General features: G+C 43.9%; 1 protein-coding gene across 3 annotated transcripts in view; it reads right to left on the bottom strand.

Moving 5' to 3' along the window:
- plekhm3 (pleckstrin homology domain containing M3) overlaps positions 1-18441 on the bottom strand; it is a 128975-nt gene that overhangs the window by 22278 nt on the left and 88256 nt on the right. For all 3 annotated transcript variants that reach the window (XM_033024366.1, XM_033024367.1, XM_033024368.1), the window contains one exon: positions 16276-16339. In XM_033024366.1, the coding sequence (XP_032880257.1) occupies positions 16276-16339 (64 nt within the window). The remainder of the gene's footprint in view (positions 1-16275; positions 16340-18441) is intronic.

An 18441-nucleotide genomic window follows, 5' to 3' on the forward strand; every position in this document is an offset into this window, starting at 1 on the left:
TTATATATTTCAAATCACATAACATGTTCATATTCAGAAATAAAAACATTTGCAACAATTATAATATACATGCTAGGTTCATTGGTGTTTGATGTATCCAGTTGGACAAATTGATTTGCTGAAAGACAGAACAATGAGAAGTGCTTAAGTGGAACCGAGCCAATTTATCCTACACTTTCCTAGAATATCCGCGTACCACTTGGAGCTTTCTATGTTAAAACATCTGACGCAGACATAAGACCACTGCCAACTGAGGTTCGTGGAAAGGGAATTTACAGTTATATAGTTCCTTTCACAGCGTGAATATGTTTCACACAGTACTTTTTGAAGTGCATGTATTGTAGAACAAGAAATGAGGCAATCAATTTGTATACAGCAAGTTCCTATTATATGGAAAGCAATAACAAATGTTTCAGTTGTGCAAGGTGAGGGATAAATATTGTCCAAGTCATTGAGCAGAATGCCTTTGTTCTTATTTTGAATAACATTATGAGAATGTGGACCAAGTTTTAATTTAATGCTTTGCCTGACACAAGTTATTTCAGGTAATGCCACACTGCCTCAGTACTACAATGAAATGCCAGCCTACCTTTTATCCTGTTAAGTAAGCCTAGAACATACAATGTTATGACTAGGAAGTGAAAGCACTATCAACTGAATCAGCTCACAAAGATTTCCAAAGGCATGTTTTTGCTTTCATACTAGGTAGAGAGAAAAATGAGCAGGAGGAAGGAACACAGGAGCTTCGATATGAAATGTGGAAGGGAACTTGCAGGCCAGTTAGCAGCTTGATAGTTGAGAGGTATCCTGAAGGTGAGATTCCATTTGTAAAAGGCGACATGCTGGCCAGACTCCCGCTTCAATTAGTTCTTATAAAATCTAAACAGTCTGCTTTCCCCTCAAGTGATTAATGGCAAATTCAGTAAATTAATGAGGAAAAAAGTAGACTCCTGCTTCTTGCCAGGTTTTATTAATTGGTTAGCAGCATAGTTGAATCCTGATGAAAGTACAATCGGCAAGCCAAGAAATGTTACACTTAAGCAAGGTTCCCCATAAATTTCATTATGTAAAATAACAACAGGCAAATTACAAAATGTTGTTACAAGTTTTGTTTGAATGAATAGATGAATATGATTAAAATAGTTCCAAATTCATTCTCCAGGCTGTGGTGGGAACTGCAAGGACACAACATTTCACTGTCCTACGCCTGTATTAGCGGTGACAAATACACAAAAGGTAAGGATCAACAGCAGCCATCCAAGTCTTCCAGCCTGTTACGTCATTCTTCAAGATCACGTCTGATTTTCCTGTGCTTTCCCCAGACACTTTGATTTCCTTAATAGGTTCTGCATCGTTCTGCAGAAGGACCTAGTTGCAGAATGATGTACATAATCTTTTACTTCTCATTGACATTCTGCCGCTAGATAAGCTCATCTGAAAACTGCCCATTTCCACACATCTGCTGACACAGAGACCTCAACTTCATCACCGTGCCTCTGGATCCATCCACTATCTCCAAATTATGAGGCAGCTTGCCTAAGTACTTGGTGAGCATAAATTCTTTCCAATTAAGCGTTGGGGCAAGTGAAGCCACGTACTTTTGTACTAATAATAATAATAATAAATTTTATTTAATGGGCGCCTTTCATACATCTCAAGGACACCTTACATAGTAATCGGAATAAAAACATATAATCGGAATAAAACAAGTAATTAAAGACATCACAGTGACACAAATTAAAAACAGAATTCAATCCAAAAACAGAAAATCAAAAACACAGTGTGAAGAGAGAGCAGCGGCAACCAAAGCGTGCCAGCGTCCACTCTCTCTTCACGGCAGCCATCTTGGACACAGACCTACAGGACTACAATTAGACAAAAAAAAATCATCCCCCCACAGTGGATAGCACTGTGGAGGAAGGCACAATGTCCAGTCCCCACCCCATGTTCACCCCAAAGTCAGACCTATTGAGGCCACCGCAGTTGCCTCTACGGAGGCCCGATGTCCCTGGCCGTTCTCACCGGGTGGTCTTGCCCCGGCGTCGGGAGAGTCCTTTCGGCGGCTGGGCCACTTGGAACGGCCGCTTCTTGGTTGGAGCCCGCGGCTGCCGAAGCCGACAAGGCCGCGCCGGTTTGGAGCTCCCAGGCTCCCGATGAAAAAGTCGGCGCCCGCTCTCCTCACTGCCGCCTTGCCGCCTCTACGCACGCCGTCTCTCCGCATGCCGCCTCTCCGCTCCGCAAACCCGCAGCCCGGAGATGTTGCTCACGGCGGTCCAGCTCGCCAGAGCTCCAGCGCGGCGACCCAGGCAAGGCATCGCCCTTGTTACTGTTAGAAAGTGTTTCCTGGCTAGTGACTCCATCTCTCGCCCCAGCAACTGCACAAAATTGAACAGCCCCATTTGCAAATTGGTTGCTATATTTCATCCGAATCATAGCCTGCCCACAACCGGAACCTAAAATTCCACTTTTATTACCCTGCCAAACTCAACTGCAATTCATCTATTGTCAAAACTATGGCCTTGTTACCTTCATAATTAGCTATTCCATTGTACTCTTGGCCAGTCTCCCTTGTTTGATCTAGAGTAAATCTGAGGTCATCCACAAAAGCCAACTGTCCATGTCCTAGTTTGTGCCAAATCCTGCTCATCCATCAACTCCATGCTTATGATTTTCCAAGAAAAATATATAAATCCATTTATATATTTTTTAAACTATCCAAGACTCCCCACGTCCCTTTCTTTGTAATCTCATGTACAATAACCTTCAAACTCAACCAGTTTTGTTGTCTTGATCATCCTCAAAAATAATTCACTCTGCCATTCGTGCCATTAAAATTTGGAATTTCCAACCTTCTCTTTTTCTTTTACGACACTTAAAACCTATTTGTGACAGACGTTGTCTGTCAATGTTTCTGTAACATGTGGGCCATTTTACTATGTTAAAGATGTTACTGAAATGCCAGTTGTTGATACAAGTTATTGATTACTGGAAATGAATGGATACGGAATCATTAATCCAATCTTAAAACTAACTCCAGTCTCTTCCCTGGTAGCATTACTGTGGTGGAAAATGCAATGATAAAATTCTGACTGTTCATATTAACTGTTCACTATCTGGAATATTAAAAACAAACTTAACGTACTACTTGAGAAAGGCGAATGAACGGTAAAGTAAAATATTCCAGATGAATGTCAAAAAGATATTATGTTTTCAAACACAATGTCAATCTTATGATTACACTTCACTACAGACAATGAAAGGGATATGGAATTAACAATCGCTGCCTGAGAAACCATATAAAACACAAGGTCTGAGTCACCAATATGCACAACAACCTCCTGGGAAATTAATCTTTACTGGTTTAACTTACAATTGCATAGAGCATAAAATAAAAGACATTGCACAGAAGCAAGAGTATTTGAAATAATTATTCTGTGCTGTATTTGTATTCCACAAGCTCCCTCCTATACTTTTCTACTTAAATCTATCAGCATAACCTTCTATTCTAATTTTCTAGTAAATCTTTCTAGTTTAAGTCATTTACTTCAATTATCTGGGCTGTGGCGGACGGCGATGCGCGGTGGGCGGGCATCCGAATGAGAGTCGACTGTGAGCGAGCTGGGCCACGGCGAGCGGGCGGCAACCAAATGACTGTGAGTCGGGCGGGGAGGTAACTCGCAGTGCGTGGAAAACAGTGTGCAGCAGGCGGCGCATGGAAAACAGTGACGTCATCAGCTCGTTTACTTTCAAAGATATTTCAGATTTGTGAACATTTTCATAAATAACTCAAGAAATAAAGCTCGAAATTTTCAGGTAAGCCGGTTTTTGATTTCACGGGATAAAACTCTACAGGAATATGTAAAAAATTTACGGTCAGAGCGTCATGTTTTCGAGCAGTATGATTATACAAATAAACAAACAAACACACACACACACACAAAATCAGACTTTTAATAGTTACTAGACCAAGTGCAGACCCGTTGGGTCTGTTCCCCCAACACATGTTTCCAGGGGGCGGGGGGGGGGGGGGGGGCGCGGGGCGGCATGCGGCGTCACATACACTAACCACCCCCACACACACACTAACAACCACCCCCCCACACACACACACTAACCACCACCCACCCACCCACACACTAACCACCAACCCCCCACAAACACACACACTAACCACCACCACCCCCACACACACACACTAACCACCCCCCAACACACACGCTAACCACCCCCCCAACACACACACTAACCACCCTCCCAACACACACTAACCACCCCCCCAACACACACTACCCCCCCAACACACACACTACCCCCCCCCCCCAACACACACACTAACCCCCCCCCCAACACACACACTAACCACCCCCCTTGATATTATATTAATATTATTCATTGGCTCCTTTTACACCATCCCCACCCTGCCTCGGCTCAGGCGGAGACGCAGATACGACAAGAGAAGTCGCCTCCCCCCCGAAGGAAGAGACCAAAACATGTTTCTCCCCCCCACCCACATATATACACAACCTAATAAACCAGAAATTAACTAAAACAGGACAAAAGAACAACAGAAAAAAGAAAAAAAACAGACGGACTGCAGGCGAGCCGCAGCTGCTAAGGCCAGCGCCGCCATCATAGCATCCTCCTCACAGTTCATACTGCCACCCAGCTTTGCGTCATCTGCAAATTTGCTAATGTTACTTTGAATCCCTTCATCCAAATCATTGATGTATATTGTAAATAGCTGCGGTCCCAGCACCGAGCCTTGCGGTACCCCACTAGTCACTGCCTGCCATTCTGAAAGGGACCCGTTAATCCCTGCTCTTTGTTTCCTGTCTGCCAACCACTTCTCTATCCATGTCAGCACTCTACCCCCAATACCATGTGCCCTAATGTTGCCCACTTATCTCCTATGTGGGACCTTATCAAATGTTTTCTGAAAATCCAGGTACACTACATCCACTGGCTCTCATTTGTCCATGTTCCTAGTTACATCTTCAAAAAATTCCAGAAGATCAGTCAAACATGATTTCCCCTTCGTAAATCCATGCTGACTCGGACCGATCCTGTTATTGCTGTCCAAATGTTCGGCTATCTCATTGACTCTAGCATCTTCTCAACCACCGACGTAAGGCTAACTGGTCTATAATTCCGTTTTCTCTCACCCGCCTTTCTTAAAAAGTGGGATAACATTAGCTACCCTCCAATCCACAGGAACTGATCCTGAGTCTATAGAACATTGGAAAATTATCACCAATGCATCCACGATTTCACGAGCCACTTCCTTAAGTACCCTGGGATGCAGACCATCAAGGCCCTGGGGATTTATCAGCCTTCAGTCCCATCAGTCTATCCAACACCATTTTCTGCCTAATGTGGATTTCCTTCGGTTCCTCCGTCACCCCAGATCCTCTGGCCACGACTATATCAGGAAGATTGTTTGTGTCCTTCTTAGTGAAGACAGATCCAAAGTACCTGTTCAACTCATCTGCCATTTCCTTGTTCCCCATAATAAATTCACCTTTTTCAGTCTTCAAGGGTCCAACTTTGGTCTTAACTATTTTTTTCTTCTTCACATACCTAAAGAAGCTTTTACTATCCCGCTTTATATCCTTGGCTAGCTTACCTTCGTACCTCATCTTTTCTCCCCGTATTGCCTTTTTGGTTATCTTCTGTTGTTCTTTAAACATTACCTCTTGCTTCCCGCTCATCTTTGCTACGTTTACTTCTTCGTTTTAATTTTTATACTGTCCCTAACGTCCCTTGTCAGCCACGGTCGTCCCTTTCTCCCCTTGGAATCTTTCTTCCTCCGAGGAATGAACTGATCCTGCACCTTCTGTATTATTCCTAGAAACACCTGCCATTTTTGTTCCACTGTCATTCCTGCTAGTGTATCTTTCCAGCCAACTTTGGCCAGCTCCTCCCTCATGGCCCCATAGTTCCCATTATTTCCCTGCAACACTGACACCTCCGATCTACTCTTCTCCCTCTCCAATTGTAGATTAAACCTGACCATGTTACGGTCTCTGCCTCCAAATGGCTTATTAACCTCGAGGTCCTTTATCAAATCCGGTTCATTACATAACACCAAATCCAGAATTGCCTTCTCCCTGGTAGGCTCCAATACAAGCTGTTCAAAGAATCCATCACAAAGGCACTCTACATAGTCCCTTTCTTGAGGTCCAGTACCAACCTGATTTTCCCAGTCTACCTGCATGTTGAAATTTCCCCTAACAACCACAGCATTACTTTTACTACATGCCAATTTTAACTCCTGATTCAACTTGCGCCCTATGTCCAGGCTACTGTTTGGGGGCCTGTAGATTTGTTCCATTCGGGTCTTTTTACCCTTACACTTCCTTAGTTCTATCCATACTGACTCCACATCTCCTGTTTCAATGTCACCCCTTGCAAGGGACTGAATTTCATTCCTCACCACAGGGCAACCCCACCTCCTCTGCCTACCTGTCTGTCTTTTCGATAGGAGGTATACCTTTGAATATTCAGTTCCCAGCCCTGGCCCTCTTGCAGCCATGTCTCAGTAATTCCCACAACATCATACTTGCCTGTTTCTAACTGAGCCTCAAGCTCGTCCACTTTATTCCTTATATTTCGCACATTCATTTACAGCACTTTGACCTCCGTATTCACTTCCCCCATCGCACCGCTCGCAATTGCTCTGACCTTACTCTGTTGTCCATTCTCGAGCTTTCCTTCCCATTAATTTGAGAATCTTTTGTAATTTTTCCTGTAGCCACTTCCCCTTCAACTCCATCTTTATACTTCCCAATTTGTCAATCCCTCCCCCCCACTATTTAGTTTAAACCCACACGTGTAGCCCTAGCAAACCTGCCTGCCAGAATGTCGGTCCCCCTCCAGTTAAGGTGTAACCCGTCCCTTTTGTACAGGTAACCCCTACCCCAGAAGAGATCCCAGTGCTCTATAATGCTTTGGGGTGCCAGCGATGGGTAAACTGTATAACAGCAATTGTTCCAAGTGCCTGTCAAGCATCATTTTTGTCACCCTCACATCAGTCTGAAGAAGGGTTTCGAACCAAAGCTTTGCCTATTTCCTTCGCTCCATAGATGCTGCCTCACCCGCTGAGTTTCTCCGGTATTTTTATCTACCTTTATTTTTCTGCCCATTGAATTGCTGTAATTAGTCATCTTGTCCAGCAAAGCAGATCTTGAATAATGCTACAGGGAATGAAAGGACGTGAGGGGTTGGGAGAGGAGAGGAGACTCCTCCCGCCCAGAACAGCAGCTTGTACAAGCTCCCGGCTCTGAGCAGCTTCCATGACTATCATGTAGCTTAACAGCGCACAGCTTCCCATGTAGTGGTTTGCCTATTGTGATCTGATAGAGCCATAAACATCCCCATTTATCTTAAAGTACAGTAAGCTGGGCTCTGCTCTATACAGCATGGCCTCTGAGAGCGCTTTGGAATGGAAAAATATTTTAAATAAGATGTTTCTGGGGACAGCGACCTATGTAAAAATTCAGTTCTCTGTGCCACTTCCCAGACTTACTTTTATTCTCTCTAAGTGGGAATGTTTTAAATTAAAAACTGCTATGTACTTTCAATAACATGATGAAATGTCACAAGGAACATGATCAAACAAAAGCTGACAAAGAGTGATGGAAATATTGACCAGAATAGTTGGTTTTAAGAAGCAACTCAAGGAAGGATGAAACAAAAGACTTTAAAGAATGACATTTCATAGGTTCCAATGGTGTCCAGTCAGCAGAAAAGGTCCTGGTATTCTAAATAGACCCTCTTTGGCCAATTTAACACTGCTAGCATATTCCTTACAGAGGCTACAGAGGATAGAATCAAGCTTTGGATTAACATCAAATCATCCTAGGTTCAATTACCTGTACAGAATTAGATTTCATCAGATTTTCATAGGTGGGAATTGCTGGGGTACTAACCATTAAATTGTAATTAGAAAGCGTCCATATATGATTACTGGGCAATTCCAACATCAAGCTCATCAAACGAGTAACGGAGTAACTCAGTTCTATTTCTAGGTTCCTTCCTCATAGCCATCCATTTTGTTTGATACAGTATTTATCCAGTTCCTTTTTTGGAGGCCACAGACAAGACTCCTTCCACTGCCCTTTCAGTATTCAAAACATCATAATAATTATATTGAAGTTACAGCGAAGAAAGTACACCAACCTCTCTATTTCCTCAGATGATCAAGGAAGTTTGGCATGCCTCCAATGACTCTTGCCATTACTACAAATGCACCCTAGAACGCATCCTACCAGCTTGCAGCAATAACTCTGCCCAAGTCTGCAAGAAATTGCAAAGAGTAGTGGATGCAGTTGCCCCTTAAAATCAAACACTTTGTCTCCTAGTCCATCACACAAACCAACCGCCCCTCCATCAACTCCATCTACAGTTCATGTTGCCTCGGGAAATCAGTCAATATAATCAAGGACTATTTACACCTTGGTCATTCCCTCTACTCCCCTCACCCATCGGGCAAAAGTTACAAAAACTTGAAATTGCATACCACCACATGCAGGAACAGCTTCTTCCCCCTGTTGTCATACTAATCAACAGTCCCTCACACAGCCTAGGGTGTAGTCGCAATCTCTCAAACTACAACAATGCTGACCTTGCACTTCTTTCAATCTGCTCTTTCTCTGTAGCTGTAATGCCATAAAGCTATAATACTATGTTCTGTACTCTGGTATTTTTATCTTTTCACTGTCTGTTGTACTTGTGTATGATTTAATTGTTCGTGTGTATCATATAATTTGACTAGTATGCAAACAAGGTTTTTCACTGTATCTTGGCAATAATAAACCAATACGTAATAATAATAACTGTTATCACAGCTACAAGCTGATGTAAAAAGTATTCCTCTTGTCAGCTTCATTTCCTTGGCCAATTGCCTGAAGTCTGTGCCTTTTAACTTATGGGCATTCCACTGATGTAAACATGTCCTCTCTATTAATTTTATCTACATCTTTCAGGTTTTAAAACAATTATGAAATCACTTCTACCGCTTATTTGATAACCCAAATTCCAGAAGATCCCGACAGGCCATGCGGCAGATGTTGCCAATGGGCCACGGCTATTCATCAGCAGCTGCAGAAGTGGGAACCCAGCTGGTGAGGAAAGACACTGAGCCCAGCTCCTGTACATTCCTCAGGACAGGAGAACCAAAGAGGAGGGTGGAGGGAGTCGGCAATAATGGCGGACACTAGATCAATGGGCCGGTAAGAAAAAACTGGGGTGTTATTTTCTGTGCCCTATTTACAGTGCCAAAGCTCCCAAGAAAAGGTCAGACAATCAAAAACAACTAGTTGTTAAAGCTGAGACAGTGCCATGGAAAGGTAATCAAAGTCACTAGCACAGTGGGCTTGAGGGATGCCAACTTCAATCACCCACTGTTCCCTTCAGCTGATGAATCAATACTATTTGATCTAGACCACCACGTGGAGGAAGCCTGAGAGTGGTAATGACACAGAATGTACTCTGGGTGGGGACTTCAACATGCATCACTAAGAATGGCTCCATAGCATTACTACTGACTGAACTGGACGAGTGCTAGACGACAATGCTGATAGATTCAGTCTGCAGCAAGTGGTGAAGGAACCAACAAGACGGGAAAACCTATTTGATCTCGTTCTCACTGATTTACCTGTCACAGATGCCCTGCCCAGGATAGTATCGGTAAGAGTGAATACCGCGCAGGCCTTTGGAGACAAAATCCTATCTTCATGGTGAAAATACACTTTATCGTGTTGTCCGGTACAACCACAATGTTAAATGGTAAGTCTGTAAACAGCACCTTCTCAAAGTGTCCTCATTCTTCAGGGAACGGGGGTGCCCCTCCCCTACTATAGATGAGGCTCTCACCAGGGTCTCTTCAATACCCCGTAACACGGCTCTCTCTCCCCGTCCCCCCACTCGAAACAAGGGCAGAGTCCCCCAAGTCCTCACCTTTCACCCCGCTAGCCGTCACATACAACAAATAGTCCTCCGTCATTTTCGCCACCTCCAACGTGACCCCACTACTCGCCACATCTTCCCATCTCCCCCACTGTCTGCTTTCCGCAAAGACCGCTCCCTCCGTAACTCCCTGGTCAATTCTTCCCTTCCCACCCGCACCACCCCCTCCCCGGGCACTTTCCCTTGCAACCGCAAGAGATGCTACACTTGTCGTTTTACCTCCCCCCTCAACTCCATTCAAGGACCCAAGTAGTCGTTCCAGGTGCGACAGAGGTTCACCTGCACCTCCTCCAACTCCGCTGCTCTAGATGTCAGCTAATCTACATCGGTGAGACCAAGCGTAGGCTTGGCGATCGTTTCACCCAACACCTATGCTCGGTCCGCAATAACCAATCTCCCGGTGGCTCAGCACATCAACTCCCCCTCCCATTCCGAATCCGACCTTTCTGTCCTGGGCCTCCTCCATGGCCAGAGTGAGCACCACCGGAAATTGGAGGAGTAGCACCTCATATTCCGCTTGGGCAGTTTACACCCCAGCAGCATGAACATTGACTTCTCCAATTTCCGGTAGCCCTTATTGTCTCCTCCCCTTCTCAGCTCTCCCTCAACCCTCTGGCTCCTCCGCTTCCTTTCTTCTCCCCGCCCTCCCCCCCCCCCCCCCCCCCCCCCCCCCACCCCACCCCACATCAGTCTGAAGAAGGGTTTCGGCCCGAAACGTTGCCTATTTCCTTCGCTCCATAGATGCTGCCGCACCCGCTGAGTTTCTCCAGCACTTTTGTCTACTCACAAAATTAATTATTTAGTCATTACTGAATAGATGTTTGTAGAAACATGCTGTGCACAAATTGGCTGCAGTGTCTTCTACATTACGTTATTTTGAAGTGACAAGTTTATTGCCTGTAAAGAAGTTTGGTATACCCCTAGATATAAAAGGTATTGTATAAAAGCATTTTTTCCCTTTCATATCCAGGTTTGCTGATGACAAAAAGTATAAATGAAAACATAAGCTGAGAAAAATATATTAATAGATAAAATAACTGAGTAAAACTGTAGTAGATTTCAATGCAGTCAAGATGAAGTAATTCATTTCAGACCTAAAGAGTTTAAGCAGAGTACTTACTAACGATAAAATGTTAGTTACAGTATTAGTTGAAAATAAATTTATAGTAGGTTATTAAAATCTCAAATATTAAATCAAGATGACTAACAGAATATTAAATAACAGAATTAAAAAAAATTAAATCAAGATAACTAATAGAACCTGGGTCATTATGTCAAAAGGATTAGAATACATGAATGATGAAGCAATTCTTCAGGTATACAAAGTCCTTGCTGGAATGGATGGAATGCTGGTGCTGGAATATTGAGTGAGAGATAAAGCGCTGGAGTAACTCAACGAGTCAGGCAGCATCGCTGGAGGAAATGGACAGGCGCCATTTCTGGTCGAGACGCTTCTTCAGACGGATTGCATTAGGGAATAGGTAAACTGGAAGGGAGGTGGGGGGAAGGAAACAAATTCTGGCATGGAGAGAGAGCGACAGAGGGGCAGAAAGGGAGGAAGAAGAGGAGCGAGGGGGAGCTTAGGGAGGCAGATGGAGCGGGGAGCAGAGCAGAGGGTGGGTGGGGAAGTGGAAGGCGCGGCAGAGGGCGGGAGAGGCGGGGTTTGGGGAGGGAGAGTGATGCAAACATTATGAATAGGCAGAGAGAAAGAGAATAATTTGCAGGATGGTGCAAAAGAACAGTGTAGTGGGACCAATAGGAGTTGACCAGGTGCCATAACAATTCTCTGATTGTATCAGCCCTGGATATGTGGCAGCAGAGATATTTTATAATTCTGATGAAGTAACAATTTAGCTGAAATCAGATCGTGTTGGTGCTAAGTCACCTGCTAATCACAGCAAGAAATTCATTCTGTACACAGAATCTAATCTGCAGTGGTCAAAGTAATTATTTCCCAGCCCTGCCTATTTACCTTGCACCTGTGTGACGCATTGCACAAGAAGCTTTCACAGGATCAAAGTCAGTTTTGATTGCAAATATACATTAGGGTTGCTGCCTTTTAAAATAAAGGTGGGCTTTGGTTTCATAATGATCACGAGGGACCAGCAAGTCCGCAGCTTGCGCTTGCCACTCACATCAGTAAATTTAGTTCTATTTTGTAATGTAAAAGTATTGGAAACACTCAGCAATTCTGGCAGCAGCAATGGGAGAGAAAAAGTTAACATATCAATGAGAATGATCTTTCAGCAGAAGTTTAGTTCAGAGTTTAAGCATGGAAACAGGCCCTTCAGCCCACTGTACCCATACCGACTATCAATCACCCTTTCACACTAGTTCTATCCTACTTTTGCATCCACTCCCTGCACATCAGGAACAATTCACAGTGACTAATTAACCCACAAAACTGCACGTCTTCGGGATGTAGGAGGAAACTGGAGCACTTTGTGCAATGCGCAAACTCCACACACACAGCACCCGAGATCAGGATCGAACCCGAGTCTTTGGCACTGTGAGACAGCCACTCTCTCAGCTGCGCCACTGAACTGCAATGTTACAGATAAAACAAGTTTTAAAATGCTGAAAGCACAGTAGACCTGTGAGAGGATGGAAATAGGAGAAAGCTAGCAACAAGATCACTTCATGGAATCCCTTGCTGCAGTTTTCTGCAAACATACGGCATTAATTTTACACACTAAAAAATCCCACAAAGAAACATTGAGATACAAGGCTAGCAATCTATTGTAGAAGCAATGCCCAATTTCCCCAGCTCTTCTTTGGATAGGGTTATAAGGCCATACATGTCCATAATAGGGTGGCATTGTGGTGCATCGATAGATTTGCTGCCTTACAGCACCAGAGACCCAGGTTTAATCCTGACTATGCATGTTCTCCCTGAGACTGTGTGGGTTTTCTCGAGGTGCTCCAGTTTCCTCCCACATTCCGTGCAGGTTTGTAGGTTAATTGGCTTCTGTAAATTGCCCCTAGTACGTAGGATAGAACTAGTGTACGGGTGATTGTTGGTTGGCATGGACTTGGTGGGCCAAAGGGCCTGTTTCCATGCTGGATCTCTAAACTAAACCAAATTAAATAACGTGGCCTCAATTTAAATTCCCATCTGACCACGGAAATCTCTAACAGCACAGCACTCCTTTAGCACTGCAGTGGGTTGTCAGTCTGCATACTTACTCAGATATCTGGAGGATTTTTCTGTCTGAAAATACTAGGCCAGGCATTTCAAATGCAAACCATTGAGGTACAGTCAGGTTTATTCAGGTGTTTATAAAGAATCACTGGCATTTTTCATTGAGCAGTAAAGAGCGCTCCCAACATTCCTCTTTTAAATAATTAAACTAAAACAAGATGAATCTGTTGTTCTTTCATCTTGCTACTTGTGGAATGCAGAGAAGTAAATTGAACTTACCTGAAGAACAGCTGCAAGACTTCATGCAAAGCTGTGTGGGCTATTCTGACACATATACTTCACTGTCAAGGTTGACCTTCCTGATTTAGAGAGGAATGCAGGAAATGTAGACATTTTATTTCTAGAACCTTTACCTACCTCTGAACATGCACTTTGCCACCAGTGTGTGACAATTAACCAGTGCTGTAATGCAAGAGGTGCAGGAGCCAAGAGTGGACAACTTCTATACCCTAGGTTAGGGAGGTCAAGAATCAACCTGATGGCTGCTCCTGATCAATGTCCAGTGAGTTAGAAGGGGGCATAGCTTTGGTTGGTGATCAGATCAGGCTTGGCCTTTGCACCCATGTGATCAAACAATCTGCAATGTTTGCACAGAGGAGCTACCTGAATGAAAGTTTCCACAAACCATGCAAGCAAGAAAAACTAATGTTGAACTGGTCAAGGCCTTTATATAGCTAGATAGATAGAATTTATTTGCCACACAACCAGGGTCGGTGGTATTTGGGTTGTCAGCAGCGGTACAATAATAAAGAACACACAACCACAATAAAAATGTAACACAACATCCACCACAGCATTCATCACTGTGGTGGAAGGCACAGAACTTGGCCAGTCCTCCTCCATTTCCCCCCGTGGTCGGGACCTCCACCCTCCGCAGCCGTTGCTGCGGGCGTCCAGATGGTAAGGGACAAAGTCAAAGTCAAGGTAAGTCCAGGATCGGCTCTTCCCCACCGGAGACCGCGGCTTCAGGCTGGTGTAGGCCGCAGGCCAGCGGTCGAAGATTTAAAGTCCCCGCCGCGCCGCTGCCAGAAGCACCGCAGACCGTAGGGCCGGCAGGTCGAAGCTCCCCTCCAGGGGTGATGTTAAGTCCATGCCGGGCCCGCGGTAGAAGTTGGCCGCGGGCCAGCAATCGGAGCTTCTTCTTCCCCCGGGTCCCCCACGAGGGATCCCGGGCTGTAGACGCCGCGCCAGCTGGAGCTGTGCAGACCGCGGCTTCAGGCTGCCGGCTGCCCCGGGACAGCGAAACGGAGCGCTCCCCTCCGGCGAACCCCAGCGAGGGCTCACCCGCTCCACGCCGAGAGTCCACGCTGCGCCCGCCGCTGAAGTCCCTGGGCGCGTCTCCGGGAAAGGCCGCACGATCCTTGTTGTTAAGCCACTGGGGAGGCGACCTGGAAAAAGTCGCCTCTCCGTGGAGGAGGCGACCAAAGCGGTTTCCCCCTTACCCCCCCACACCACCCCCCACACAAAACACACAAAGGAACATTAAAACAAACTTTAAAACATACTAAATTTTTTTTTTTTAAGTTGAAAAAACTAACGCGCTGCTGACAGGGCTGCTGCCACTGCAGCGCCCCCACATCCTATATTAAGGATATGCTTGCATGAAGAGTTACCCCGACTTTCTTTTAAATAAAGATGGTTTAATTTGGACCTGGACATTAAATCACAAAAAGCTTAGTTATTTAGTCATAGTGAGCAGCTCCAATCAAATTAGTTTGCTACTCTCTGGCGTATATGCGCCACTTTCTATGTCCACAGACTTCTCTGATTTGATGGCTCAATTTAGGTCACATTAAATTATAAACTACTGGGACTAATGGAGCACAGCTTTGAGTTTTTTTCCTAAATAAACAATCTAACAAACAGAGCAGAAGAAAACAAGGCAGCCCAAAGGGTTTAGAAAAGCTGCTGAAAGGTTTCCGTGCCTGCAATGTAATACTTTCATCTGATTAAATTCATTTACTCCACTGAAGGGCCAGTAGAGAGGTTTTGCTGTCATTAACTGACTTTCAGATCAATGGTGTACAAAGTGCCTGTGACAGCCCCATGGTACAAAAAGGTTGCAATTTATGTTGTTTATTGCTGTTTATTGATGTGGTTTGTGCAAGTCTCCAGCATTCTCAATACCTTTCGCCCCATCCACCTTACAGCTGCCTAGATCCCAAAAGGTTCAAAGGTTTGTTTATTAGTCACATACACCTAGGTGTAGTGAAATTCTTGTTGCCAGTGCAGCACATAAAAAAGAATACAAACATAACAATAATAAAGAACTTTAACATAAAAAACTTCCCCCCACAATGGTTCCCATTATGAGGGAAGGCACAAAGTCCAGTCCCATCCCATGTCCACCCATAGTCGGGCCTATTGAGGCCTCCACAGTCGCCGCTACGGAGGCTCGATGTTCCAGGCCGTTCTCGCCGGGTGATTGTACTCCGGCGTCAGGAGAATCTTCTCAGCGGCGTGGGAACCCTGGATCGGCCACTTCCCTTACCGGAGGCCGCGGCTTCCGAAGCCAGCAAGGCCGCGAACACCCTCCCGTTCATCAAGGTGTTCCATAAAAATCACCTATTTGACCAGGTTTTCGGTCAAGTGTCTAATTGTCCTATGTTATTCAGTGTCATATTGTCTGAAAATATTCCTGTATAATCTTTCTTTGATGTTTATTATATTAAAGGTGATAGGCAAACACAAAGTTGCTTTAGGTGTATAATGTTTTTTTCATTTACAATAGTGAAGGATTAGATAGAGCTCTTAAAGATAGCGGACAATAGACAATAGGTGCAGGAGTAGGCCATTCAGCCCTTCGAGCCAGCATCGCCATTCAATGTGATCATGGCTGATCATCCCCAATCAGTACCCCGTTCCTGCCTTCTCCCCATATCCCCTGACTCCACTATTTTTTAAGAGTCCTATCAAGCTCTCTCTTGAAAGCATCCAGAGAACCTGCCTCCACCGCCCTCTGAGGCAGAGAATTCCACAGACTCACCACTCTCTGTGAGAAAAACTGTTTCCTCGTCTCCGTTCTAAATGGCTTACTCCTTATTCTTAATCTGTGTTCCCTGGTTCTGGTCTCCCCCAACATGGTGATTGATAAGTATGGTACATACCTGCTGAAGGTCAGCTAATGAGTACAAGTGTACATGCTGTAGAATATATTCTCTGGGAAAGATCCTATGGAGTAAAAACAAATAAATCATAATGCATTGTTGTTATTATCAGTAAATTGCAAACTATATATTGTATGAAATTTGTCCAAACTAGGGAAAATACACCTTTTTCCATTGGGGCTGTTTGCCACTACAAAGCATTTTAGGTAATTCAGTATCTTCTGTATTTGACCCAGTAATTGTTCCTAATTCCCATCTATCTTTTTATTGACAGCAATTCTAGTCACATTACACGTGAACTTTTCATTTAAGTCATTAATAAAGATTGTACGTTGTCAACCAGTGATGCTTTTTCTCTCGGATAGAGTTCATTATTTTATTATAAAAACAGTTTATGTTGAAGATATTCAGCATGTCAGGCAACATTTGTTAAGAGAGAACCAGGTTTAATACTTCATCACAAATTTCCTGTTTATCCTAAGGATATATACAGTGCTCTCCATAATGTTTGGGACATTTATTTATTTGCCTCTGTACTCCACAATTTGGGATTTGTAATAGAAAAAAAATCATATGTGGTTAATGTGCACATTGTCAGATTTTATTAAAGGGTATTTTTATACATTTTGGTTTCACCATTTAGAAATTACAGCTGTGTTTATATATAGTCCCCCCATTTCAGGGCACCATCATGTTTGGGACACATGGCTTCACAGGTGTTTGTAATTGCTCAGGTGTGTTTAATTGCCTCCTTCATGCAGGTATTAGAGAGTTCTCAGCACCTAGTCTTTCCTTCAGTCTTTCCATCACCTTTGGACACTTTTATTGCTGTTTATCAACATGAGGACCAAAGTTGTGCCAATGAAAGTCAAATACGCCATTATGAGACTGAGAAACAAGAATACAACTGTTAGAGACATCAGCCAAAACCTTAGGCTTACCAAAATCAACTGTTTGGAACATCATTAAGAAGAAAGAGAGCGCTGGTGAGCTTACTAATTGCATCAGGACTGGCAGGCCAAGGAAGACATCCACAGCTGATGACAGAAGAATTATCTCTATAATAAAGAAAAATCCCCAAACGCCTGTCCGACAGATCTGAAACATTTTTCAGGAGTCAAGTATGGATTTGTCAATGACCACTGTCCTCAGAAGACTGCATGAACAGAAATACAGAGGCTAGTACAGAGCCTTTTATATGCTGAGGAGCAAACTGAAGGGGATTAGCCCCCAAAACAAGCATAAGCTAAAGATGGCTGCAATACAGGCCTGGCAGAGCATCACCAGAGAACCCCCAGCAACTGGTGATGTCCATGAATTGCAGACTTCAAGCAGTCATTGCATGCAAAGGATATGCAACAAAATACCAAACATAACTACTTTCATTTACATGACATTCCTGGTCCCAAACATTATGGTGCCCTGAAATGGGGGTGCTATATATAAACACTGCTGTAATTTCTACATGGTGAAACCAAAATGTATAAAAATGGCCTTTATTAAAATCTGACAATGTGCACTTTAACCACATGTGATTTTTCAATTACAAATCTCAAATTGTGGAGTACAGAGGCAAATATATAAATGATGGGTCTTTGTCCCAAACGTTATGGAGGGCACTGTATGAGATCTTACTGAGCAAATGCTGGCTGTTGCTCAAGGTTACTATGTAAAAAATGTAACTCTACAAAGTAATTTGTTCCTTCTTAAATCAATGTTACAGAATCACACAACATGGTATCAGGCACATTGTCCATCCATACATCTACGCATATTAACCCTACTCTTATTCCATTTATGTTTTCTTATCTTTCCCATTATTTTCAGATTTCAATAGTCACCAACATATACTAGGGGCAATTTACAGTTACCAATTAACCAACCGAGCCACAAGTCTTTGGGTCTTAAGAAGGGTCTTGACCAGAAACCTCACCCATACCTCCTCTCCAGAGATGCTGCCTGTCCCCCTGAGTTACTCCAGCATTTTGTGTCTATCCACAAGTCTTTGGGATGTGGGCTGAAACTAGAGCATGTGATGAAAACCCAAACCGTCATTGAGAGAAGATGAATGAAAAGTCAAGGCTGAACTGAGTTATTGGGGCTGTGTGGCAGCAGTTCATTTAGCTGCACCAAAAGAGATCAAGAATATTGTACGGATGTGAAAAT

Source organism: Amblyraja radiata, chromosome 7, assembly GCF_010909765.2.
Source record: "Amblyraja radiata isolate CabotCenter1 chromosome 7, sAmbRad1.1.pri, whole genome shotgun sequence".
In the NCBI taxonomy this organism is placed as follows: Eukaryota; Metazoa; Chordata; class Chondrichthyes; order Rajiformes; family Rajidae; genus Amblyraja; species Amblyraja radiata.